Source organism: Petaurus breviceps, unplaced genomic scaffold (assembly GCF_028583685.1).
Source record: "Petaurus breviceps papuanus isolate PSGF00001 unplaced genomic scaffold, PetGlider_PUasm1.0 90919, whole genome shotgun sequence".
Taxonomy (NCBI): domain Eukaryota; kingdom Metazoa; phylum Chordata; class Mammalia; order Diprotodontia; family Petauridae; genus Petaurus; species Petaurus breviceps.
Genome location: NW_027187378.1, coordinates 13542167 through 13563645, shown reverse-complemented (window position 1 = coordinate 13563645; position 21479 = coordinate 13542167). Strand labels below are relative to the sequence as shown.

The 21479-nt window shown below is 37.9% G+C and overlaps 1 protein-coding gene across 5 annotated transcripts in view; it reads left to right on the top strand.

The window, feature by feature from the left end:
* Positions 1-18653, top strand: part of RALGAPA2 (Ral GTPase activating protein catalytic subunit alpha 2) — a 440153-nt gene extending 421500 nt beyond the window's left edge. For 3 of the 5 annotated variants that reach the window (XM_069075497.1, XM_069075496.1, XM_069075495.1), the window contains one exon: positions 14446-18653. In XM_069075497.1, the coding sequence (XP_068931598.1) occupies positions 14446-14600 (155 nt within the window). In that variant the 3' untranslated portion in view covers positions 14601-18653. Of the gene's footprint in view, positions 1-4593; positions 4729-10787; positions 10828-14445 lie in introns of those variants that run through there. The other 2 variants (XM_069075498.1, XM_069075494.1) reach the window with 2 other exon arrangements.
* Positions 18654-21479: the final 2826 nt, after the last annotated feature.

Genomic DNA, 21479 nt, shown 5'->3' with positions numbered 1-21479 from the left:
AGAATGTTAGAGTCTTTTTAAAATGTTTTACTTCCTAATGTTGTCATGGTATAAATTGTTCTGTTCAGCATTAGTTCATAGGTATCTTCCCAGCTTCCTCTGAAACCGCAAATTTTATCCTTTCTTATGGCACAAAAATATTACATTCATATACTATAATTTGCTTAGCCTTTCCTCAGTAGGCGGGCATACCCTTACAAATGAGGGGAGAGAGCATTCCTGACATGGGGTATTCCCATGCAAAGGTATAGAGGCAGGAGATGGTGTGTCATGTGAGAAATCAGTGAGTATAGCTTTTTTATAGACTATGTTGTAGGAAGTAGAATATAAAAAATAAAAATTACAATGTTAGGCAGGGGCCAGGTTATAAAGAACTTTAAATGCTACCCCAAAACAAAGCTTTATATTTGATCTTGATGGTGATAGGGAGCCACTGGATATATGAGAGAGATTTGGAAAGAAACAAATTACAAGATTTGTCAAGTGATTTTATTTATGGGTTGAATAAGAGAACAGTCAGAAATGACACTGAGGTTGCAAACCTAGGCAACCTAAAAGATAGTCATCCCTTCAACAGAGAAGGGAGTGGGAAGGGGCCTGGGAGGAGATAATATTCTGTCACTGGTGGGTTGCATTTTAGATGCCTATAGGCACTGAGTTCAAAATGACCAATAGGAACTTGGTAATGTGGGAACTCCGGAGAGAAGCCAGAGCTAAATAAATAGGTCAGGGAATTACCTGCATTGGGATGATAATTGAACCTTTGGGAGCTGATGAGATCACTAAGTGAGGATATAGAGAGAATGAATAAACTGTGTATATGAATTTAATGTAGTATACTTCCTCACTTCTACCTCTTATAATCCCTAGCTTCCTTCAGGATTCAGCTCAAATACTATCTCCCACATATGACCTTTCCTGATTCCCCCAACTGCTGGTAGCTTTCAACCCTCACAAAAGTTACCTTACATTTATTTTGTATTTATTGTTATGTGTACATGTTGTTTCCTCCAATATACTGTAAGCACTTGAGCATAGGGATATTTTCTCTTTTGTCTTTGTGTCCCCATCACCTAGAACTGTGGCTGGCACTTAGCAACTACTTAATAAAGATTTGTTCTTTCATATGTCCGTGAGTCAGTCAATAAATATTTATTAAGTACCTGCTACCAGCCAGGCCCTCTACTAAGGATATGAAGAGTAATCCCTGCTCTCAGGGAGCTCTTAGTCTAATAGGCGGAGACAGCATGCAAACAACGATGTAACAGACAAGCTATAGACAGGATAAATTGGAAATGATCAATAGAGGGGAGGTACTAGAAGTCAGAGAGATCAGGAAAGGCTTCCTGTAGCAGATGGAACTTTAGCTGGGACTTGAAGAAAGCCAGGAAAGTCAGGAGTCAGAGATGAGGAGGGAAAGCATTACTGGCATGGGGATAGCCAGTGAAAGTGCCTGGAGTTGGGAAATGGAATGCCCTGTTCAAGGAACAGCAAGGGGGCCAGTGTCACTGGATTTCAGAGTACATTGTGGAATATAAGGTGTAAGAATACCGGGGGGTGGTAGGTTATAAAGACCTTTGAACACCAACCAGAGGATTTTATAGTTGATCAGGAGGTTATAGGGAGCCATTAGAGTTCATTGAATAGAGGAATGACATGGCCAGACCTGGAAGATCAGTTTGATGGCTGCTTAGAGGATGGGCTGGAGTTGGGAGAGACTTATAGCTGGGAGATCAAAGAGCAGCAAGCTGTTGCAGTAGTACAAACACAAAGTGGGAAGGGCCTCTGCATGGTAGTGGCATTTTCAGGGAGAGTCATTTTGAGAAATGTTGCAAAAATGAAATTGACAGACCTTAGCAATAGATTTCATATAGGGGGAGGGTGTCAAGAACGGCACTTGGGTTGTATGCCTGAGTGACTAGGAAGATAGTGGTACCCAAAACAGTCATGGGGTGTTTTGGGGAGAAAGATAATGAGTTGTTTTGAACATGTTGAGTCTAAGATTTCTATAGGACATCTAGTTCAAGATGTCAAAAAGGCAATTGGAGATGCAAGACTAGAGGTCAACAGAGCTATTAGGACTGAATAAGTAGATTTGAGAATCATCAGTGTAGAGATGATAATTGAATCCATGGAAGCTGATGAGATCCCCAAGAAAAATAGAGAAAAAGACCACTAAATTGGAAAGTAAGAGATTGTTGGTAACTTTGAAGAGAGTAGTTTTGGTTAAATTATGAGACTGAAAGCCAAACTGTAAAAAGTTAAGGTAGTGAGAGGAAAGGTAGTGGAGCCACCTATTGTCTTCTCTAGGAGTTTAGCCACATAAGAGAGGAGAGATACGGGACAATAGTTAGTGGGGATGAATGGATAAATAAGGATTTTTTTTATTAAGATGGGGAAGACATTGACAGATTTATCAGCAGTAGGGAAGCAGCCAGTATACAGGGAGAGATTGAGATAAATCAAAGAATAGGGATGATATAAGGGGCAATCTGTCGAAAAAGTCAGGATGAAATGATGTCATTTGACACCGAATTTTAGAATTAGAAAGGGGCCTTAGTGGTCATTTAAACTAATCCATTTCAAAAAAAGGAATTGCTATTGCAACACATTTGACAAGTGGTCACCCAGACTGTTTGAAGCAATCCAATGAGAGAAAACCCACTAATAACTGAGGGAACCCTTTACATTTATGTATAGTGCTAATTGTTAGGAAGTTTCTCCTGACTCAGAAATTCAAATGAATCTATGATCCTTCTCAATTTGATGATACTGACTGCAAACTATCCATTCGTGCTAACTTCTCCTGTGCTACTCTTGTCCCTGTTCCTGCACAAGTTTATCAAAGTGGAGCCACCCAATATGTTGGGAAGGCCTTCCTCTTTCTCCTGAGATTGCACAGGTGCCAACTGGACACTGTCTACCTGCCATCCCTAGCCTTTGCCATACCAACTCTTCACTTCGTCCTATCATATTGATGACATGTTACTCCTGTTTCCTCAGAGTTTCTCCAAAGAGTTGCAATGGTCTTCTCCATTGCTCTTTGTGTGACATTCATTCTTTAATTTTTCAGAGAGAGAGAGAGAGAGAGAGCGCCTTTACTTTGATGGAAAGCATTGATTTCCTGAAGACAATCTAGCCTCTTCTGGTCCTGTTTAATTCTGGGCACAACTCATTATCCATTTGTGCTCTTTCCCATTTTCATGCATATGTATACAGTGATGGATATGCATATTCTAATCTGAGCAATGGAAAATAAACAGTCTTATAGTATCTGAGGACTGAGGATACATGCCAATTTTTTTTAAAATTCTTACTCTTAAAGAATTGAAATGTTCTTATCCAGCTGAAATTTACTTCTTGGCACTTTCAACCTATTACTCTTGTGTTTGCAATCCAGTACCAAACAGTACAAGTCTAATCCCCCTTCCACATAAATGCTTGAAGGTATATGTCTTCCTGAGTCTTCTCTTCTCCAGGCTAACCATTCCCACTTTTAAAAACCAATTTCCATATGACATGGAATCAAAATCCTTTACCTTCATCCTGATTGCCTCCTTATGAGTATCTTTCCTAAATTGTGGTTCCTAGAATGGAATACAGTATTCCATATGTGATCTGATGAAAGCAGAATACAGAATGACTATCATCTTCCTATTCCTGGAATCTCCTCTTCTCTTAGTATGGCAAATATCTTAATTTTTTTTTGTTTATCAAATTTGCTTAGAGCCCACAAAAATCCCCAGTCTTTTTTTCTGAAAAATTGCTGTCTAACAATCTTGCACTTGTGATGCTAATTTTTTTAACCTGTGTAAGTTTTTATATTTATCTTTTGGATTTCATCTAATTATATTTAGCCCAGTGTTCTAGGCTTTCGAGATATTTTTGGATCCTGACTGGCATCCATTGTATTAAGCTATCCCTTCCAACTTTGTGTCATCTTCACAAAGTTTGACAATTATACCAACTGTAGCTTTATCCAATTCATTCATATAATTGGAACAGGGCCAATTACAAAGGGGAAAATGGGTATTTTTTGTGGGCTTTAAGCTCAATATAATGTGGCAGTGTGATATAGAACAGTCCATTAGGAGCCCATCAACAATTACCACAATCTTTCCACCCACTTAAACAGTTATGAAACCATTATACCATTATACTACTGTCAAGCCCATATCTTTACAATTTCTCCGTAAGAATAGTATGAGATACTTTATTAAATTCTTTTCTGAAATCTAGATAAATTATGTCTATATCATTTCCTCAGTCTGCAAATTAATTAACCCTGTCATAAAAAGAAATAAGATTAGCCAAGCTCAACCTGTACTTATTAAAGTTATGTTGGGTTCTTCATAATAATTACTGCTTCCTTTTCTAGCTGTTCACTAACCATCTCTTCAATGACCCATTCTAGAATTTTCCCAGGAATTGAGGTCAAATTCACTGGCCCATAGTTTTCAGACTCTATTGTTTTCCCTTTTTTTTGAAAACTGGTACATTGCTGACACTTCTCTTATATCCTCCATTACTTATGTTCTTCACTGTCTTTCAAACATCACTGACAGTGACTCAGCAATCTTCTGGTTCTTTCAGTGCTGATGGAGGATATGGTTCATCTAAATCAGGTAACTTGTATTCATCCTGGACAGGTAAGTAACACTTCTTACTAATCTCCCCATTAGACAGTTTAGTTCTGTTCTTTCTCATCCAAAGATCATTCTCCTTGGCAGAGAAAACAGAAGCCAAGGGTGGCCCACCTTCTCTGTCCTGTCAGTTATTATTGAAAGGGGCTATAATAACTTCTTGGGGGGGAGGGGAGGATCCTCTGCTTTCTCCCTATATAGCTTTAAAAAAAAAAAACTCTTAACCAAAAGAGGCTGTCCTTAGATTTCCTCACTAGCCTCAGCTCATTCAGAGCTATAATGGGCCTGACAATATTCTTAAATGACATGCTTTCGTATTCTTTAAGCTACTTATTCCTGCTTCCATCATTTGTTCTCATATCTTTTTTTTTTATCTAAATTGGATTTGTGAGTTCTTAATGCATACAAACAGATCTTTTCTTTCGATCTGGATTGTTTCTTCTGGGTCTTTAGAATTCCATTTTTGAGATGTTCTCATCTCTCTTGGGCTTATTTCCCCTGTAGAATTTTAGTCCATAGAATCTTACCTGGCCTTCTTTTGAACTCTTTGAAATATACTCTTATTTATTTACCCTACCTTTTGAAGGATAAAATTTTCACTAAAATAAGGCAAGATGTGATTAGCTGCTCTGCTTTGAGTAGAATTATGGAATTGTCCTATCCTATTGTATCATTTCTCTCTGTCAGACCTTTGAATATTTCTCTAAGAGAAGTCATTTTAGAATTAAAATTCATAGTATTCCCAGACAAGAGAAAAAAATTCCACAATCTGTGAGAACATTGCTACAAAGCCCAGGTGGAAAATCAGTTATTAACATTTTGCTTCATAAAAACAGTAGTAGCTTGAGCATATCCTAGAGAATTCTTTTTCTAAAATTATTCAGTCCCTCTTTCAGGTCTATAACAATCTCCGTAAGGATCTATTCAAGTCAAGGTGAACTCAAGCGATACTTCAGTTAACTGAAGTCATCAAAGACTTCTAATCATTACCTATCACTTCAAGGAATAGTCTTTCTAGCTAAAGAGAAAAGAAAGGCCTAAGGGTGCATTAGAAACTGGTTAGGTTTTTGATGAAAATGATGTAAAAAATATTTACCATTTTATTAAAAGTACTTTCCTCACAACCCAGAGATAGGCAATGCAAGCACGTAGTTCTGGACAGGTCGTGGTAAAGTAAATAGAGTACTTGACCTTGAATCAGAAAGACCTGAGTTCAAATCCAGCCTCTGAAACTTGGCAAGTCATTCTGCTTCTACTTCAGTTTCCTGATCTGTAAAATGAGGATAATAAAAGCATCTACCTCCCAAAATTGTTATCAGAATAAAATTATTTTTGTAAAGTGCTTTTCAAACTTTAAAGCATTATATAAACTCTAGCTAATATTATTACATATAAGAAAACTGAGGCTCATGCAGGTAGGTGCTCAGACATGCCCATGATCACATGGTTGCTGATTGGCAGACAGAGACTTATCTAGGTTCTAAGTCCAGTGATCTTTCCAACCACCAAAATGCTTCCTCTTTTGACTATAGCTGTGTATTTCACCTGGACACCCCAGGGTGGTGGAATTGTTTATGATCATGTAATATTGTATTGGAGTCTTGTAATTATGCAGCTATAAACCAGGTGACTTGACTTCCAGTGAAATAAATTTTGTCAGCATTTTCTCCATACAAGATCAGATAACTCTCACACAAGCTAAACTTGGTCCCAGACCACCATGACTTATAGTAGAAAAGCAAATAAATAATTCCTCCACCAATTTGTTCTCCTAGCCGCAGTCCATGAGCTACCATTTGTCCAGCTGTCCTAGCTTCTAGCGACAGAACCAGAAATTCAGGGGTAAGAACCAAGCTTTAGAAAGATGTAGCCAAGCCCTGAGCTAGGGCCAGTACATGGCCCCTGCTACTGGACTGGAAATGTTGGGATGAGCCTTTAGGCCATTTGGAAATGTTAATCAATCTGGATAATTCCCAGGGGTCTTAGGTTGCCAACCCATACAATAGGAAATGTCGGAGTTGAGTTTGTAGGCCGAATCCAACAGCTACCTGCACCTGTTCCCTCACTCAGACCTATTCCAAGGGATCTGAATATAGCCCAGGCAGCCATCCCCAGTGAGCTTTCTCATCTCCAGCTCTTTCTCCCTTTCTCCATTACTTCATTTAGAATTCCCCTTACATTGGTGACCACATCGGCTATTCTCTTCTACCTCCAGCTGCAAAAAAACCAGTTAATCGTTTCTTGTGATAAGTGTTCAATTACAAGACATTGGAAGGTATATCCTCCACAGAGGTGCCAAGTTGATGGTCCTAAAGCACAGGTCTGACCATTTCATTCCTGTTCTCTGTAAACTCCAGTGACTCCCTTTTATTTCTAGGATCAAATATAACCCACTATTTGGCATTTAAAGCTCTTCAAAAATTGGACCCTTCCTTTTTAATATATCACTTGGCTGCATGGCCTCTGTGGTCCAGCCATAATGACTTCCTTGATGTTCCTTATATACAATGCTGTCTTTTCACAGTCTACCTTGTGCTTGGAGTTTTCTCTCTTACTTACATCTTTTAGAATTCTTAGCTTTCCTTGAAGACTTTTCTCAAACATTTATCTTTTATAGGAAGAGGAAGCCTTTCCTTCTAATTTTACTTTGTTATCTATTTTGTATTGTATGCCCTGTGCTTTGCACAGTACCTAGCATATACTGAGCACTTAATAAATGTTTATAGACTGGTTAATTGATCCTTTGTTGTTGAAAATTGCACATTCCCACCAAAACTCTGGGAGGAGCCCCACATACCTTATTTTTAAATTTTCAAAAGAATTTTCAATGGACAAAAAGCCATCTTCTCTCCTTCCTACTTCTCACTCTCCCATCATTAAAAGGGAAAGAAAGACAAAAGCCTTGGAACTAATGTAAGTCAAGCTAAACAAATTTTTCCATTAGCTTTGTCCAAAATAATTTCTCCAACTGCACTTTTGAGTACATCACCTCTCTTTCAAGAGGAACCCACATGTTTTAACCTCCTGGTACAGCAATGTTTTCCCAAAGTATGTAAGGAACTTCTTTATATTCTTTTCTATGAGCCACCCCATAGAATTAGACAAGACAAACTGCCAAAAGTCTGGCAACTCTCATATATTTAGTGTTAGTAAAAGTTGCACTGGATAAAACCTTCCTCATTTGTATTGTTACTTTAGGTATTTTTTTTTAACTTATTTACCTGCTTAAATTACAGAACTTTCTCCATGAAAGTACATGAAAGTAATTTCCAGAAAGCAACTCCAGGCTGCTACTTTTTTTTCTAGGATGCTTCTTTCATATGGTTCAGCATGTATCAGCCCCTTGTTTGAGCCAGTTGGTATTGGTGAAATGAACAGTACTTTGTTGGTCATGGTTCCAAGTGCATATAGGAACTAAAAGAAATGTATGAAAAGAGTAAATAACTGGTCTTAGTCTTCATTGTAGTGTGACTGATGTCCTAATGTAGTGTTGGTTTATTCAGTGGTAAGTGGCATGTTAGCCCTAATGAATCTAGATCACAGAATCTCAGAATTAGAACAGACCTCAGAAACCCCATTCTCCCTCTTCACCATCTCCTATAGAAAATAGCCACACAAAACAGAAGTCTTTACTTAGCTTCTCTGACCACTCATTAGTCCTAAATACATGTCATCTTTCCATATTTGTCATTTAATGTAGTGCTGTGTGTGTGTATATATATATAGCTTTAATTTATAACAGTCCCTAGAATTCTGCATATATTCAAATACTCTAAGACACTGATTTAAAAAAAAACTCATTCTTTAATAGTACTATACAACTAGAAAGTACTTTCATGAGCATCATCTCATGTAAGAGGAGATAAAATAGTACAAGTATTATTAGCTCCATTTTATAGTTTAAAAAATTGAGGCCTTAAAGGTTCTTCTTAGTGTTAGAACCTAGATATAAAAGCAGGTCTTCTGACTTCAAGTCAAATGTCCTTTCTACTGTACCGTGCTGTTTCTCTTCTTATAACCCATTTTGTCTTGTCTACTGATTCATAGCCTCAAGGCACCTCTGATTTCATGTTAAGGGCATGTGATGCTTGAGCTTCCTGGAATAATTCAGACCAACCCCCGAACATGGCTGTCTCCGCATCTCCTTAACTCAGCTACAGATTGGCAGTTATTGAGACATTCTCTTTGGTGCAGCATACATACCACATCAGCTTGTGTCTGGGGAATATGCTGGGGAGAGGAACAAACCATTCCTCATCAGCAATTACAAAGAAGTCCTTTATTGTTAGCTGTGCCATCTGTTTTCCTGGTTTCTACCACCATATCCTGTATGCATAGCCAGGACTTAGACAGTTGGATTAGAGGAAAGAGATCAACACAACACCTTTCAAAAGGCTTTGGGTGCCAGTACTGCTGCCCCAGTGGTGGAAATCTGCAATAGCAGTAAGTCTGTCTACGGGGAGACTTCTAGAACACTGTGGTTTTTTCCCTCTGAAATCTTCAGAGTCAAGGGATGATATTTAGAAAGTGTTTACAATAAGGGGAAGAGAGCAAGGGAAACTGAGACTTAGTATGACCTGCTAAGTGGAAGGGTTGGCACTTCATTTACAAAAGGTGTAAGTGTTGTTTAAACTTGTGGAGGCCATTATAGCACAGTAGCCAGGACTTGGAGTCAGGAAGACCAGAGTTTGAATCCTGCCTCGGATACATACTAATTGTGTGATCCTGGGCAAGTCACTTAATTTTTCTATATCTCAGTTTCCTCATTTGTAAAGTGGAAGGAAGCATTAATAATTCCTACCTAATAGTCATTGTGAGGATTAATTGAGTGCTTTGGAATTCTTAAAGCTCTATATAGTGTTGTTATTGTTATGGGATACACTTACTACTACCAAAAATATGCCTCAAAATCAGAGCTGTTAAATTTCATCATCTCCATTGATCATTGGTTTGGAAGGAGCAATATTATCACCAAGTCCTAAAGGGTCTTCTCCTTGAGCCACAACAATGGCATTTTTGTGTTTGAAATAAAGCTCAGTGATATAGCTTGCTGTCTCTGTTGTCCACCAGCTTCATTCTGGAGGAGAATGCCTGTTTCATTAATATTTTGAGCTGTATAACTTCATTTTTATCATTACATACAACTATATATTTGGAATGTATAATCTTACATTTGTTTGGGGGAATTTTATCATTAAAATCACAGTAGTGCTGTTTGAAACTGACCCTGATCACTGTGCCAACCTTTACAGATGGGGTCAGTAGGAAAATCCAAGTTTACAACTGTGGCCAAATGCAGACAATGGCACACATCATTGATAAATGTCCTTTGTCCAGATCTGATTGTAGTCTAATGACATTGAATACAGCAAAGGGGGGTAGAAAGGGACCATTGCCTGCTTCAGAAAGATAATGCACCTTCTAAGGAAAGTTTACAAAGGATAAGTTGAAACTGGTGGGAAAAGAACAAAAACTTAGCAGAAAATTGTTAAAATGATAAAAAGCCTTCTCTTTGCTGCGTGGTCACAAATAATCTTGTTGCTCTTTTCATCAAAGAATAGCTTTGCCTTTAGGGTTCTCCTTCCAAATGGCCTTTCTCCTTGCTCTTGTGTGGTGTGATGGATACTGGTTGTCAGCCTCGCTATTTCCTTTACTCCAAGATAGCTATGTTGGATGGTGAAAGCATTTCTGTATAAATATACTGTGTACTGTATAGCATATAAAAGTTGCTTTAGAATTGTATATTTGAACAGTAACTGATTAGCTTTTTAGGCCACCTTTGAATTTGAGAAGTTCTTTTTCTAAACTATGCCTTCTGATTCACTCTAGATACAATATATATGAGGACATTGGGCTGGGGCTTTTTTTTATATGGTAAATTGGATTCTACGCAAAAACTTTTGAATATGAATATAGACTTAGTTTAGGCTGGAAAGTGTGATTTTTAGACATGGAAAGTGTGATTTTCTAATGCCTTGTTTCTTCATAATATGTATGATACAAATGAGGAAGTGTGCTAGCACGACTTGCAGTGAAGTCCCAAATTGATCCACGAGTTAAAGCTTGTTACCAATGTACAATCTTCACATGAGGTGGAGGTATGCTATACCGATACTCATTTGACTTTGTGTTCTTTCCCTTTAGATTAGAATATATAAAGGTCTCAATACCGTAATTGACCAAGGTAAGCCTGACCCTGCTCCCAGGTTTGCTCAGTGCACGGTGCTAACTCTCTTTTCAGCAGATCTACTAACCAGTTTCCTTGGTTGCTCGTATTAAGCTGAAATATGGCCATCCTTCTCTTTTTCTGGCCTTCTCCCTTTTTCACTGCCTTTCATCCTCTGTTCCAAAATGTGCATTCCAAGCACCAGGCTGGAAACAAGTAGCCCAGACAATTCCCACCTGACTAAGTAGCGGCACTAACAGCCCTGCTGCCTGGCTGCTCTCTGACAGGCTCGCCCTGTCCCTGCATGTCTGAGCCTCCACGGAAAACGCACACTTTGTCTTTCTTCTGCTCCTGTTTGCTTCAGGCGGAATCTGACACCAACACCTGCCATACTGGAAAATGTCTTTGTTGCTTCCACTTTTGTTTGAATTGCTGCAGGGGAGCCAATGGGAGTTAAGTCCATTTACTTTTTTGTTGCCTAAGCACCATGGAATAGGATCTTGAGATGGGGCCCGATAAGAAGCGGCACGTGCTGTGCTGGCCCTTTGAGTTAGCTCAGCTTAATAAATGCCTCTCTTTCTGGGGAGGGCAGATTGCCGAGCTTGGGCTGCTGAATGGAACAGCTGGGGGAGGAAAAGGAAACAAAGGCGGGGAAGCTCAGAGTGCCGTGAACCTGGAGATTGGGGGTGCGGTTTAGGACCCAGAGAGCAGGCCGGCCACACGCCAGGTGTGACCTTTGCAAGCTTCTCCGTTCTGCTTGTTTGTCTGGGCAGTTTCCAAAGTACTGATCGAATAGAAGCAGCATCCTGGCTGGATACACTCTCTGGTAGGCTGGGTTTAGGCAGAGGGGGCTGCTGTACCGAATTAACTCCTTGAGATCCGATTCCCAGATGGATGAAGCCTTTGAAATTTAAAAACAAAACAAAAATAAAGCTACCTTTCTGAGGAGAAAATTGGTAGATTGACGGATGGTTCTTTATTAACTGTATCATAGCATGTTGGAAAATATGACAGAATCAATCCATTTGTTTCTATCAGATCGCTTGATCATTTGGAATGACAGTTCAGTTTAGTATTTTGGTTTGTAGAAAGCACCCACAAACATTGATCTTTTAAATCTGCGTTTTTCAGAAGAGCAGAAATTTACTGTAGAACCCATTTCAGAACTGAAAATTCTTTTTCTTAAGTGATGGATTAAGCCCAAATTTTTTAATTGCTCTAAATAGGGCTTCAGTTGGCCATTGAGAGGAGAAATGGGCCATAAATCTCAAATCATCAAGTTTGTAACCCTAAAAACGGATTTTAAAATTCTCCTTCAGATGTTATGTTTCATTCAATTACTTATCTGTCCACATGTATGTGTATGTATTCCCATTTTCTTTGACCAGCGTCATGAAGTGGGCTCAAGCATGTTACCAGAATAGAGTTCCAAGCTTCTCTTGCAAGAAAATGGCCAAGTCGTTAGAGTTCATGCCAGACAGCTTGCAAGTGGAATTATAATATTTGTATGAAAGCCTTTATCTTTTGTGGTTATTGCTTGCTCATTCTGCAGCTGCTGTCTCCCTATCAATCAAGACAATTTAGTGGGAACTTCAAGGTTGATTGCATAGTTAAGGACTTGCCAGAAGAAAGTTTTTGACTGATGGAATGTCCAAACTCTCAAGGCTCATGGAATGCTGTGGGTGATTCTAGGTGCTGAGGTGTGGCTCAGCCTTTTTCCTGACACGCTTTTGCCTGTTTGAACTGTACAGCTTCTCATAAGCACAGGAGCCCTATTGTTAAAGAGCTTGCATGAATATTGCTTGAGCTTGCCCAGTTGGCAAAATTTGTATTATTTTGACCATCTGCCATTCTGCTTAGCTGTAGGAACGCGAGCTACCCTCCTGCTTTCTCCCTGGGGAAAAAATGAGAATGGTTCTCCTCCTAATCCAGAACTAACAAAGGCCTACTTTTTCACAGTTAACTTCTTTAAACACCAACACATATTTTACATTTATTTGCAAGAGAATATTCTTCCTTTTTCTTTCCCTACCTATATTCTCTCTCTAAAATATACATCTGGTAAGTGAAAAATAATTCTAGTTTGTAATGTGAAGTTGATCATACAATTGCTTGTTAAGTATTAAGTATTTCAGGATTGAAAATTGCCTGGAATTAGCAATTGAGTCATAGCACAGTTGTTTTTTGTTTTTTCTTTTTTTGTTGTTGTGTGGTTTTTTGTTTTTGTTGGGTTTTTTTTTTTTTAGTTAAATGCTAGTACATTTCATTAGCATGCTTATTTGATGGGGAGATGCATTTTAATGATCCTTCTTTGTCCTACTATGACAAAGTATGGCTCCCTGTCTTTGTCACAGGCAGCCTGATTTTAAAGACAAAACTAGTGGGAGGGAAACAGAGAGCTCTCATTCTCAGTGCTTCACCAACTTTACAGAATGTCTGAGTTTGACGCAAAAGAAATAAGAGAAAACACTTCTCTGAGGTTATAACCCTTTAAACTATTGATTTTCATTACACACCAAGGAAGTTGCTACCAGCGGTCTCAGATTGCTCCATGTGTACTGGGGATTGTTGGAAGAGCTGATTTTGAGACTGCACAGTGGCAGACCAATGGAAAGATACAGACTATGCATGAAATAACCCCTATGATATGGTCTAAATCAAATGAATCTGAAACATGAACTGTTGAAAAGCAAAACCCCTAAAGAAAAGCCGTGTTAATAAGACTATAGAAGTACAGCTCTTGAATGTTTTCCTTATGGGGAAACCTGGGCTGTAAGCGAAGTAAGGCTGATGAAATGGCCTTCTCGCTGACTGAATTGTCCTGGGGAAGGCCAGTCTGCAGCAGCAGCAACAACCGCCCTCTATTGCAGGAGACATTCTTGTATTCCTTGGAGTGTGATTAGAAGTGCCTTGGGAGAAGCTGAGAGCTGCAGATGGGCAGGTTTTAAGTTTATTCATTTTTTCCAGAGGTAAATGGCTATATCCGCTTGTGTTCTGGTACAAACCAGTTATTTAATTCTGACCTCTAGTCATAGCCACCTTGGGGAAATAATTGAGTTGTAATTTAATGTGTCAGATATCAATGTGTAAATATTTGTAGATGCCATTGGCACTATCAGGGATTCACTAAGCTTTGCATAAAGTTTCTAGAAGCTCTTTGGAGTACCAGTAGAAATGAGACTCTAATATTGCTTCTTAGAAAGTCTTTGTATTCTTCGGTTTGATTTGTGGTTAAAACATCCCCCTCAGACAACATGGAATTTAGAGCTGGAATGGAGCTTTAGAAATCATCTAATCTAATATCCTCATTTTATAGATGAGAAAACGGAAGCACAGAGATTCCAAGTTCCTTTCCTGGTGTCACACAAGTAGCAAACTGGATTTGAATTGGTGTCCTCTCGTATCAAAATTGGCATGGTTTCCACTCTACATATATGCCATATATTCAAACACTTAACAGAGATCAAGGGTAAAGAAAACACTGCTGTGCTTGATGTCCATTTGAATGAGAAACTGACTAGAGCCATCTTACCAATGAGCTGAGCTTATACTCCCGAGCCCTTCTTCATTTGGACCACTGAAGAAAAGAAGCCTTTAACTCTTCTTTCCTTTGTCCTTTCTCTGCTTCCTTTGCAGATAGTCTCACCACCAGTGTGAGTGCTGACCTTCCTGTTTCTGTTGGAGGAGAGTTGACTAGTCAAACGTCTCCATCGCTAACTCGTGCCCCCAAACTCAAGAGCTCTGGGAAACTTCGCCGTTCTGCTAGTGCCCTCAGCAAATCTTCAAATTAAAATACATTAGAAACTGAGTCAGCTCAAAGGAAATGTTTGAGCCACCTCAAAATAATCTATATCAACGATTGTCTGAACTTCACAGGATGACTTTGTGCTATAAAATCATAGTTCCTTCCAAAGAAGAAAAGAAAAGTTCACCACCAAACCAGTTTCACTTCACTCTCCCTTGTGCATTATTTGTGACTAGACTAGGAACAGCAAGTACAAGGGATCCTACATGGCTTTTGATATGTGTCACGGGTAGTAGGTTGTGTGTAACTCAAGTACTTTTTTCTTATTTATAGGTAGAAGCACAACTGTCATAGGAAGATACAAAACAGGTATTGAAGCAAATTGTTTATGGAATTGTCTTGGGTTGTATTGATTTTTTTAATATTCCACTCTGATCTTAGGATTTGTGTTTTAGTTTGAAAAAAAAAACTTTCATCATCATAGAAAACTGGCTTTCCCCAAGGGCTTTTCCTCATGGCCCAGAAGTGATTTCACTTGGTTTTGATTCCCTCACTTCACTACCTAGTCAGATATCAGGATGTAATTTTCCTAGCACTGGACAAGTTTTAATGATAGTCTGTAGAGCTTCCAGGTCATTGTTGAGAGATATCAAAGCATCAAAGATACAACTTTCTAGGAATACAGGTCAAATAAAATTATAGCAATCATAGCAAATCCTCATTCACTGGTAATCTTTCATATGGAAAAGGATGAACAAGACAGTATTCACTATAGCAAAAGTTGCTTAGCCAAACAGATAGTTTAAGTTCTGCAATTTGAATCTGTAACCTCTATTGCTTGACCATCATCCAAACCTTGGAATCTGTTTTCATGCAGATGTTGTCATTATAACAGTAACTAATTAGGATGTGACTAGCACTCTTTTTTTTGGAGGGGAGAAGGCAGGGTAATTGGGATTAAGTGACTTGCCCAAGGTCACACGGCTAATGAGTGTTAAATGTTTGAGGTCATATTTGAACTCAGGTCCTTCTGATTCCAGGGTTGGAATTCTATTCACTGTGCCACCTAGCCACCCCAACTAGAGTACTCTTGAAGGACTTGAGTTTTGACACATAGGAGAGCCTCATTTGCTAGGAACACTTTACTGTTTATGCCCCAAATCTTAACTTGAGCATTACTACCACCATAACTATAACCACAGAAGAATTTCAGCCTATAGATTCCATTTCTTCAGCCTCTCAAGCAAGGCACAAACACATACTGAGAGACAGCATTGTGCACAATATTGTACTAGATGTTGTGGAGATAAAAACCATCAAGTATATCTGTAGGGCCTACTGTGTGCCAAGTGTGACATGCACTATTGCAGATGAGAGGCCAATAATACAAAAGGAGAATTGCCTGGAATTAACCCAGCTTCTGAGTAGATAAATAACCACATTTGGTTTTATGGCCCCAATCATTACTTTGTTCTAATTGGCTAATGTTAAAAGGCCTACTAGCTAGTTATTAAAGCTTTGAAATGCACTACGAATTTTGGGACACCTAGTAAGTACATTTTCTTTTAAGATCATCTCCAAAGTGCATACATAGATCCCCATTGGCCAACTTTGAAATTTCTCATAAACCAAGAGAAGTAAACCCCGATGAGACAGGGAGATGAGTGTGAGCAAGTCAGGACTAGCAACTGGCGTTGTGACAAAATGCTCAGGGTCACAGAAGAAATCCGACCGCGTGGGTAACGATAACATTAACTCTTCATATCCCTTTATATTTTCATGCAGTTGTTCTGTGGAATACCTTCACGACACCTTTCGTTTGAGGGGTACAGTGAAGGCCTGCAGAAATGGTATCTGCACAGCTCATCTATTCCTGTGTACACAGCATTTTGACCATTTAGATGGCACTAACTGCAGGCAGGACAGAACTCGTGCGTGCAGTCAGCCTAAAGCCCTTACCTGACTTTTAACAATGTGTGTGAGCTTTGTTAGTCAAGAGGCAGGAACGTTCTCAGTACTCTTTAGGAAGCGTTCAGCCTTTCTATTCGGTTGCTTTGTAGGCCACTGAATTGTGTCCCATGAGGAATTAGAATTTTTTTCTAGGTCCTAGAGACAAGCCACCAAAAAAAGTAGTATGTTTGTAACCTGGACATAGGCAGGTACTTGGGGCATTTCAAGGAGCATAAGGGAAAATTCAGTCACTTCAGATTGTTTTTGTTTTGTAAACTAGTCTATGTAAGTATTCTCTGTCTCCTTATCATAGTATCAAGACTAGTTGATTTTCAAGGGTTTTTTTTTTCCTGATTATGCCAGCAAATACCTCATCCCCATTTTGTTATATTTTAAATCTGTACCTGAAACAAAGAAACAGCTGACTAGCTTCTTATTGTTTTTGTTTTTTAAACAATGTAGAAGAACCTGACTAATGAGCTAAGTATACTTAGTCTTTCTAAACTTGGAGCTGGCCCAGAGTTCATTCAGATAACTCTTTGAGGAACATAGAAACATCAGGTATTATGAAGGCATGTGAAATAACTGGGTTTCTAGGAGAAGTGATCATGATACATATCAACATATAAGGGGGCCAACTTAAAGTCCGTTTATTTCTTAATGATTATGTTACAGAACCACAAGCTTGTGCTGATGTATTTCCAGGCATATAGATTTCCTGGCCTTCCCATTACAGACTTTGATTTTCAGAGGCTTGGGACTGAGATGCTGCAGTGTGTTTCAGGATAGGCACAAGCATATTTTAGCTCATGCTTTACTTTCTGTGGCAAAAAATGGGGAGGGGCTAATATCATCTGCAAATTTTATGATCAAATATTACAAAGGAAAAAAATTAGTTCTTACTAGAGATGATCTACATGCTTGGTAACATTTAATCTGAAGATTTTTTTGAGGAAAATAATTTTATGTACAAATGGACTATAATCATTTTTGCTATTGGGGTGGCAAATGGAAATGCTCATTATCTCACTTAAAAAGCAAATATTGCACCTTCATAATAAATGCCTTTCAGCAAAATTGAGTTGATAATCAGTCAGCACACACCCCTAGGTACCAGTGCTGACAAATCACATTAGCAGGTCAACCATCTGTGAATTAAAGTGTCCCTAATTAGACCTAAATGTGATAAGACTTGTTGGCTTTAAGACAACGTTAGGTATGCTGAGTTCTCCTTCATTGGCATGTTACTCTGATGTTCTATAACTAAAAACTAATGGAGCAAAATCGCATGGACTGTTTTTGTTCTTTAAAATAATACTACTAAAGGGAGAAATGAAACACCTAAACTAGACAAAAACAGAAAGATTCAGCAATATCAAGTGACTCTCACAAGTGTCTTTAAATGCATGCTGTCAGTGACACAGGACCTAGGAACTACAGGGTAAGGGTAGGGTTTGTAGCCTTGGATTAAGTGGCTTGTGTTGATTGGCCAAACCCTGAGCCTTATTTTTAAAAAATCATGCAGATTCATATAGCAATGCAAATAATCTCTGGATCTTTCCTCAGGTCTAATTAAGCTGTTCTTCCTCCAATGTTGAATTTGTTTTTATCATGTTGTATAACAGTTTGAGGAATACCTTAAAACTTACTGTGACTTCTCCATAATTATATTTTTATCTCTTCTGTATGTGAAATTAAATTCCATATGGGACAAGCCATTGTTTTTAGTTACATTCATTGTATCTGTATGATATATACATTAAGTGAATGTTTTCTGTTTCCACATCTACAATGTTTAGTGTGTGTGTAAATAAGGAAAGGTATTTGATAAATGCAGTAAAAATTAACTTATAGTGTGTCATCTGCTTTTGATTTTATTTTTCATTTATTTAATTAAAACCCAACATCAAGGTTTAAAACTATAAGACTATCCAATCCATCACTGGATGTCACTACTCCTTATGCAAGCTTATATAGAACCTGCCTTTGCAGGCATCTTTTCACAGCAAGGCAAGAACTGTTGGCAAAGGCAGACATAATCCCTGAAAACAACAGAAAGAAATTGTTCCTCTTTACTACAGATTGACTTTGGAGTTAAGATTCTCTTTTGTGATGTTACAGTATGTTGATAAAGTAATTTAGAAAAGTAGCACTTGTGTGCTGTATATTTAATTTATTTGCTTTTTCATTATTTGATGTGAGGAATTAGTTATTAATCACTAATAAAACAAGTGTCAAATTTATACAGGATGATGTAATTCAAATGACATTTTCCCCTAATGGTGACCCAAAAGATTATCTTGCAAAATTACACAAAATTCAGAAGTGCATTAATTAAAATTCTTTCTCTATCCATGAAGTATAGTGCTAAGAGCAAAATAAAAGTTGAATTCATAGAAATATTATTTGCATACAGTTTGTGCATCCATTTCTTAATGAATCAAAATCCCTTTTATTCATGTGTTAAAGCAAATGGCATTAAAAAATCCAAAAATGATTCATTTGATTTGATGTAGCTCCTTTGGTGCCCTAAAAATGTCAACATAGAATTGTCGACAAAAGATTTAGACATAATCTTAAACAACCCCTTTACTTTATAGATAAAGAAACTGAGGCCCAGAGAGGTTATGGTTTGTCCAAGGTTATTGAAGTAGCTGAGCTAGGATTCAGACACAGGCTTTATAATGCCACCTCTAGTATTCTTCCACTCTGAGATGCTCTGTCTACCACACACTAAAAATTTTACATACCAGGTTTTCTCACTGATAAAACAGATGGCTATTACACATTTATTTTCATGGATTTTGTCCCTAATATTTAAATGAGAGGTGTATAGCTTTTACATAATTTGTGTGTCATAAGTCTCTTGTTATATAGTTTCATTTAGGTCAGGCATAAAATGAGAAGCATTAAAAGCAAAAGTGAGGAATAATTGACAGACCCCAATATATCCACACACAAAAACCACAATAAGGATTTTAGCATGATAGAGGCTTCCACCATGAAAGATTTAGTAAAAAGACATGGCTACAAATTGAACAGAATAAGAAGATCCAATGGTAATCAGTGCTTGTGGAGGGAGAGCCCACATCAGCAAGATCTCACAGATCTCATTAAGATCCAGGCACCTAAATGAAAGATGTAGATGTAATAATTTGAATGGACATACACAAATGGTGGTGGTAGCATCTTGTATGGCAGACAGTAGTGCCATTCTAATAGCTTAGGAGCAGGAGTGAAGTTTGAATTCCATCAAAAGAGTGCACTTGAGGACCTAGAGGACCATATGTGGCCTTGATACCACATGTTTCCCACCCCTGGAAGGGAACTACCCATCATGTCCCATTCCCTAGACCTTCATCCTGTACTGGTAAGTAAAGGAGCTCCCTTTTCTGAGCAGCATTAATGTGGTGAGTATATTAAAGCAACAAGTTGTTAGGTTATATCTAAAGGTCTAAAAAAGCTAGTGCTGCTTGAAAAGAGACCTGATTTATACAATGGCAACATTAGGGGGGAGAAAACCAATTTCAAAAGACTTTAGAACTAAGTGCAATGATAAACCACAACTCCAGAGGACTGAGATGAAGCATGACACCTATGTCTTGCCAGAGATGCAGTGGGCTTAAAATGCAGGAAGAAACTTGATACATTTTGGACATGGTCAATGTGAGAATTTGTGATAAGTTGTTTTTTTTAATTCAATTAGAAAAAAAGGAGAATAAAGTGGAAAGGACAGAAAATAAATGCATGTAAAAAAAGAAGTTGAGGTTAAAATTATAGTGAGGGAGTTCATTCCACTATGAACTTGGGAGGGCAAGACAAGTTTTGAACCAAAATATAACTAATCTTTTTAATACCATATGGCTCCAAAATACATTTATATTTGTTTGTGGGCTTTAAAATCATTCATTAAACTAAATAAGAAAGACAATAAAAAGAGAAATGGAAAACAAAAAATAAAGGAGAAGCTCCATTTTCTTTCTTGGAATTAGCCTTGTTTTAGGGAGAATTCTCCCCATGTTCTTTTGCTAACCTGGGATATTTTTTTAAGCATATCATCTTTTTAATGCGCAGTTTTCCAGCAGATTGTTTGAGCTTAAGTTCAATCACTTGCATAGCCTAGAACATAGCCTAGAATGATGATTATAAACCTTTGAGCCTACAGATTTGTGGGGAACTGCCAAGCTATTTCTAAGAGTTTATAAATCTACATGGGCACAAGCATGACTAGATTTAACTTTATTTAGCTGCAACTAAATGCACAATGCTGTTAACTGATAAAAAGGCAAATATAATTTCTGTAAAGTGAACAATGTTTTGCTCATATATTCATTATTTTTTCAAATGTATGTAAATGCTACTCCAATGAACGAAATATAAATTCAATTTAAAATATTAATTCATAGAAACCTTTTGTCATATACTACATTTTCTTAGTCAACAGATGACAATACAGTTACTGTTATAAAGAGAATTGTACCTTCTTTTGATGTTAAACTGCTTTAAAAGATAGAGAGCCACTGGTCTAGAAGATTGAGAACAGGACCAAGAGTCAGGACAGTTCCCCAAGGGCTGGTCTCATCACTAATTCCTTGGATAAAGTGCTTCTATGACTTGCCATTTTCTCATTTATACAAGTAAATTCACACCTAATCCCTGCCCAAAAATATGAGGAGGAACAGGTCTAACAACCCATCAAATGTATACTTTCTGTTAAAAGTGACTGTTTTAACACAACTGAAATGATTGTATGCTGTAATGATTTTACTATTCATTGTTAGCTATCTCAGTCACTGTGGTTTATGGTTTTAGATTTGAGGGTAAACTTTACTAATACAGGCATACCTCAGAGATATTGTGGGTTCAGTTCCAGACTGCTGCAATAAAGCAAACACCACAATAAAGCCAGTCACATGAATGTTTTTTGGTTTCCCAGTGCATATAAAAGTTAGTTTACACTATACTTCTAGTCTGT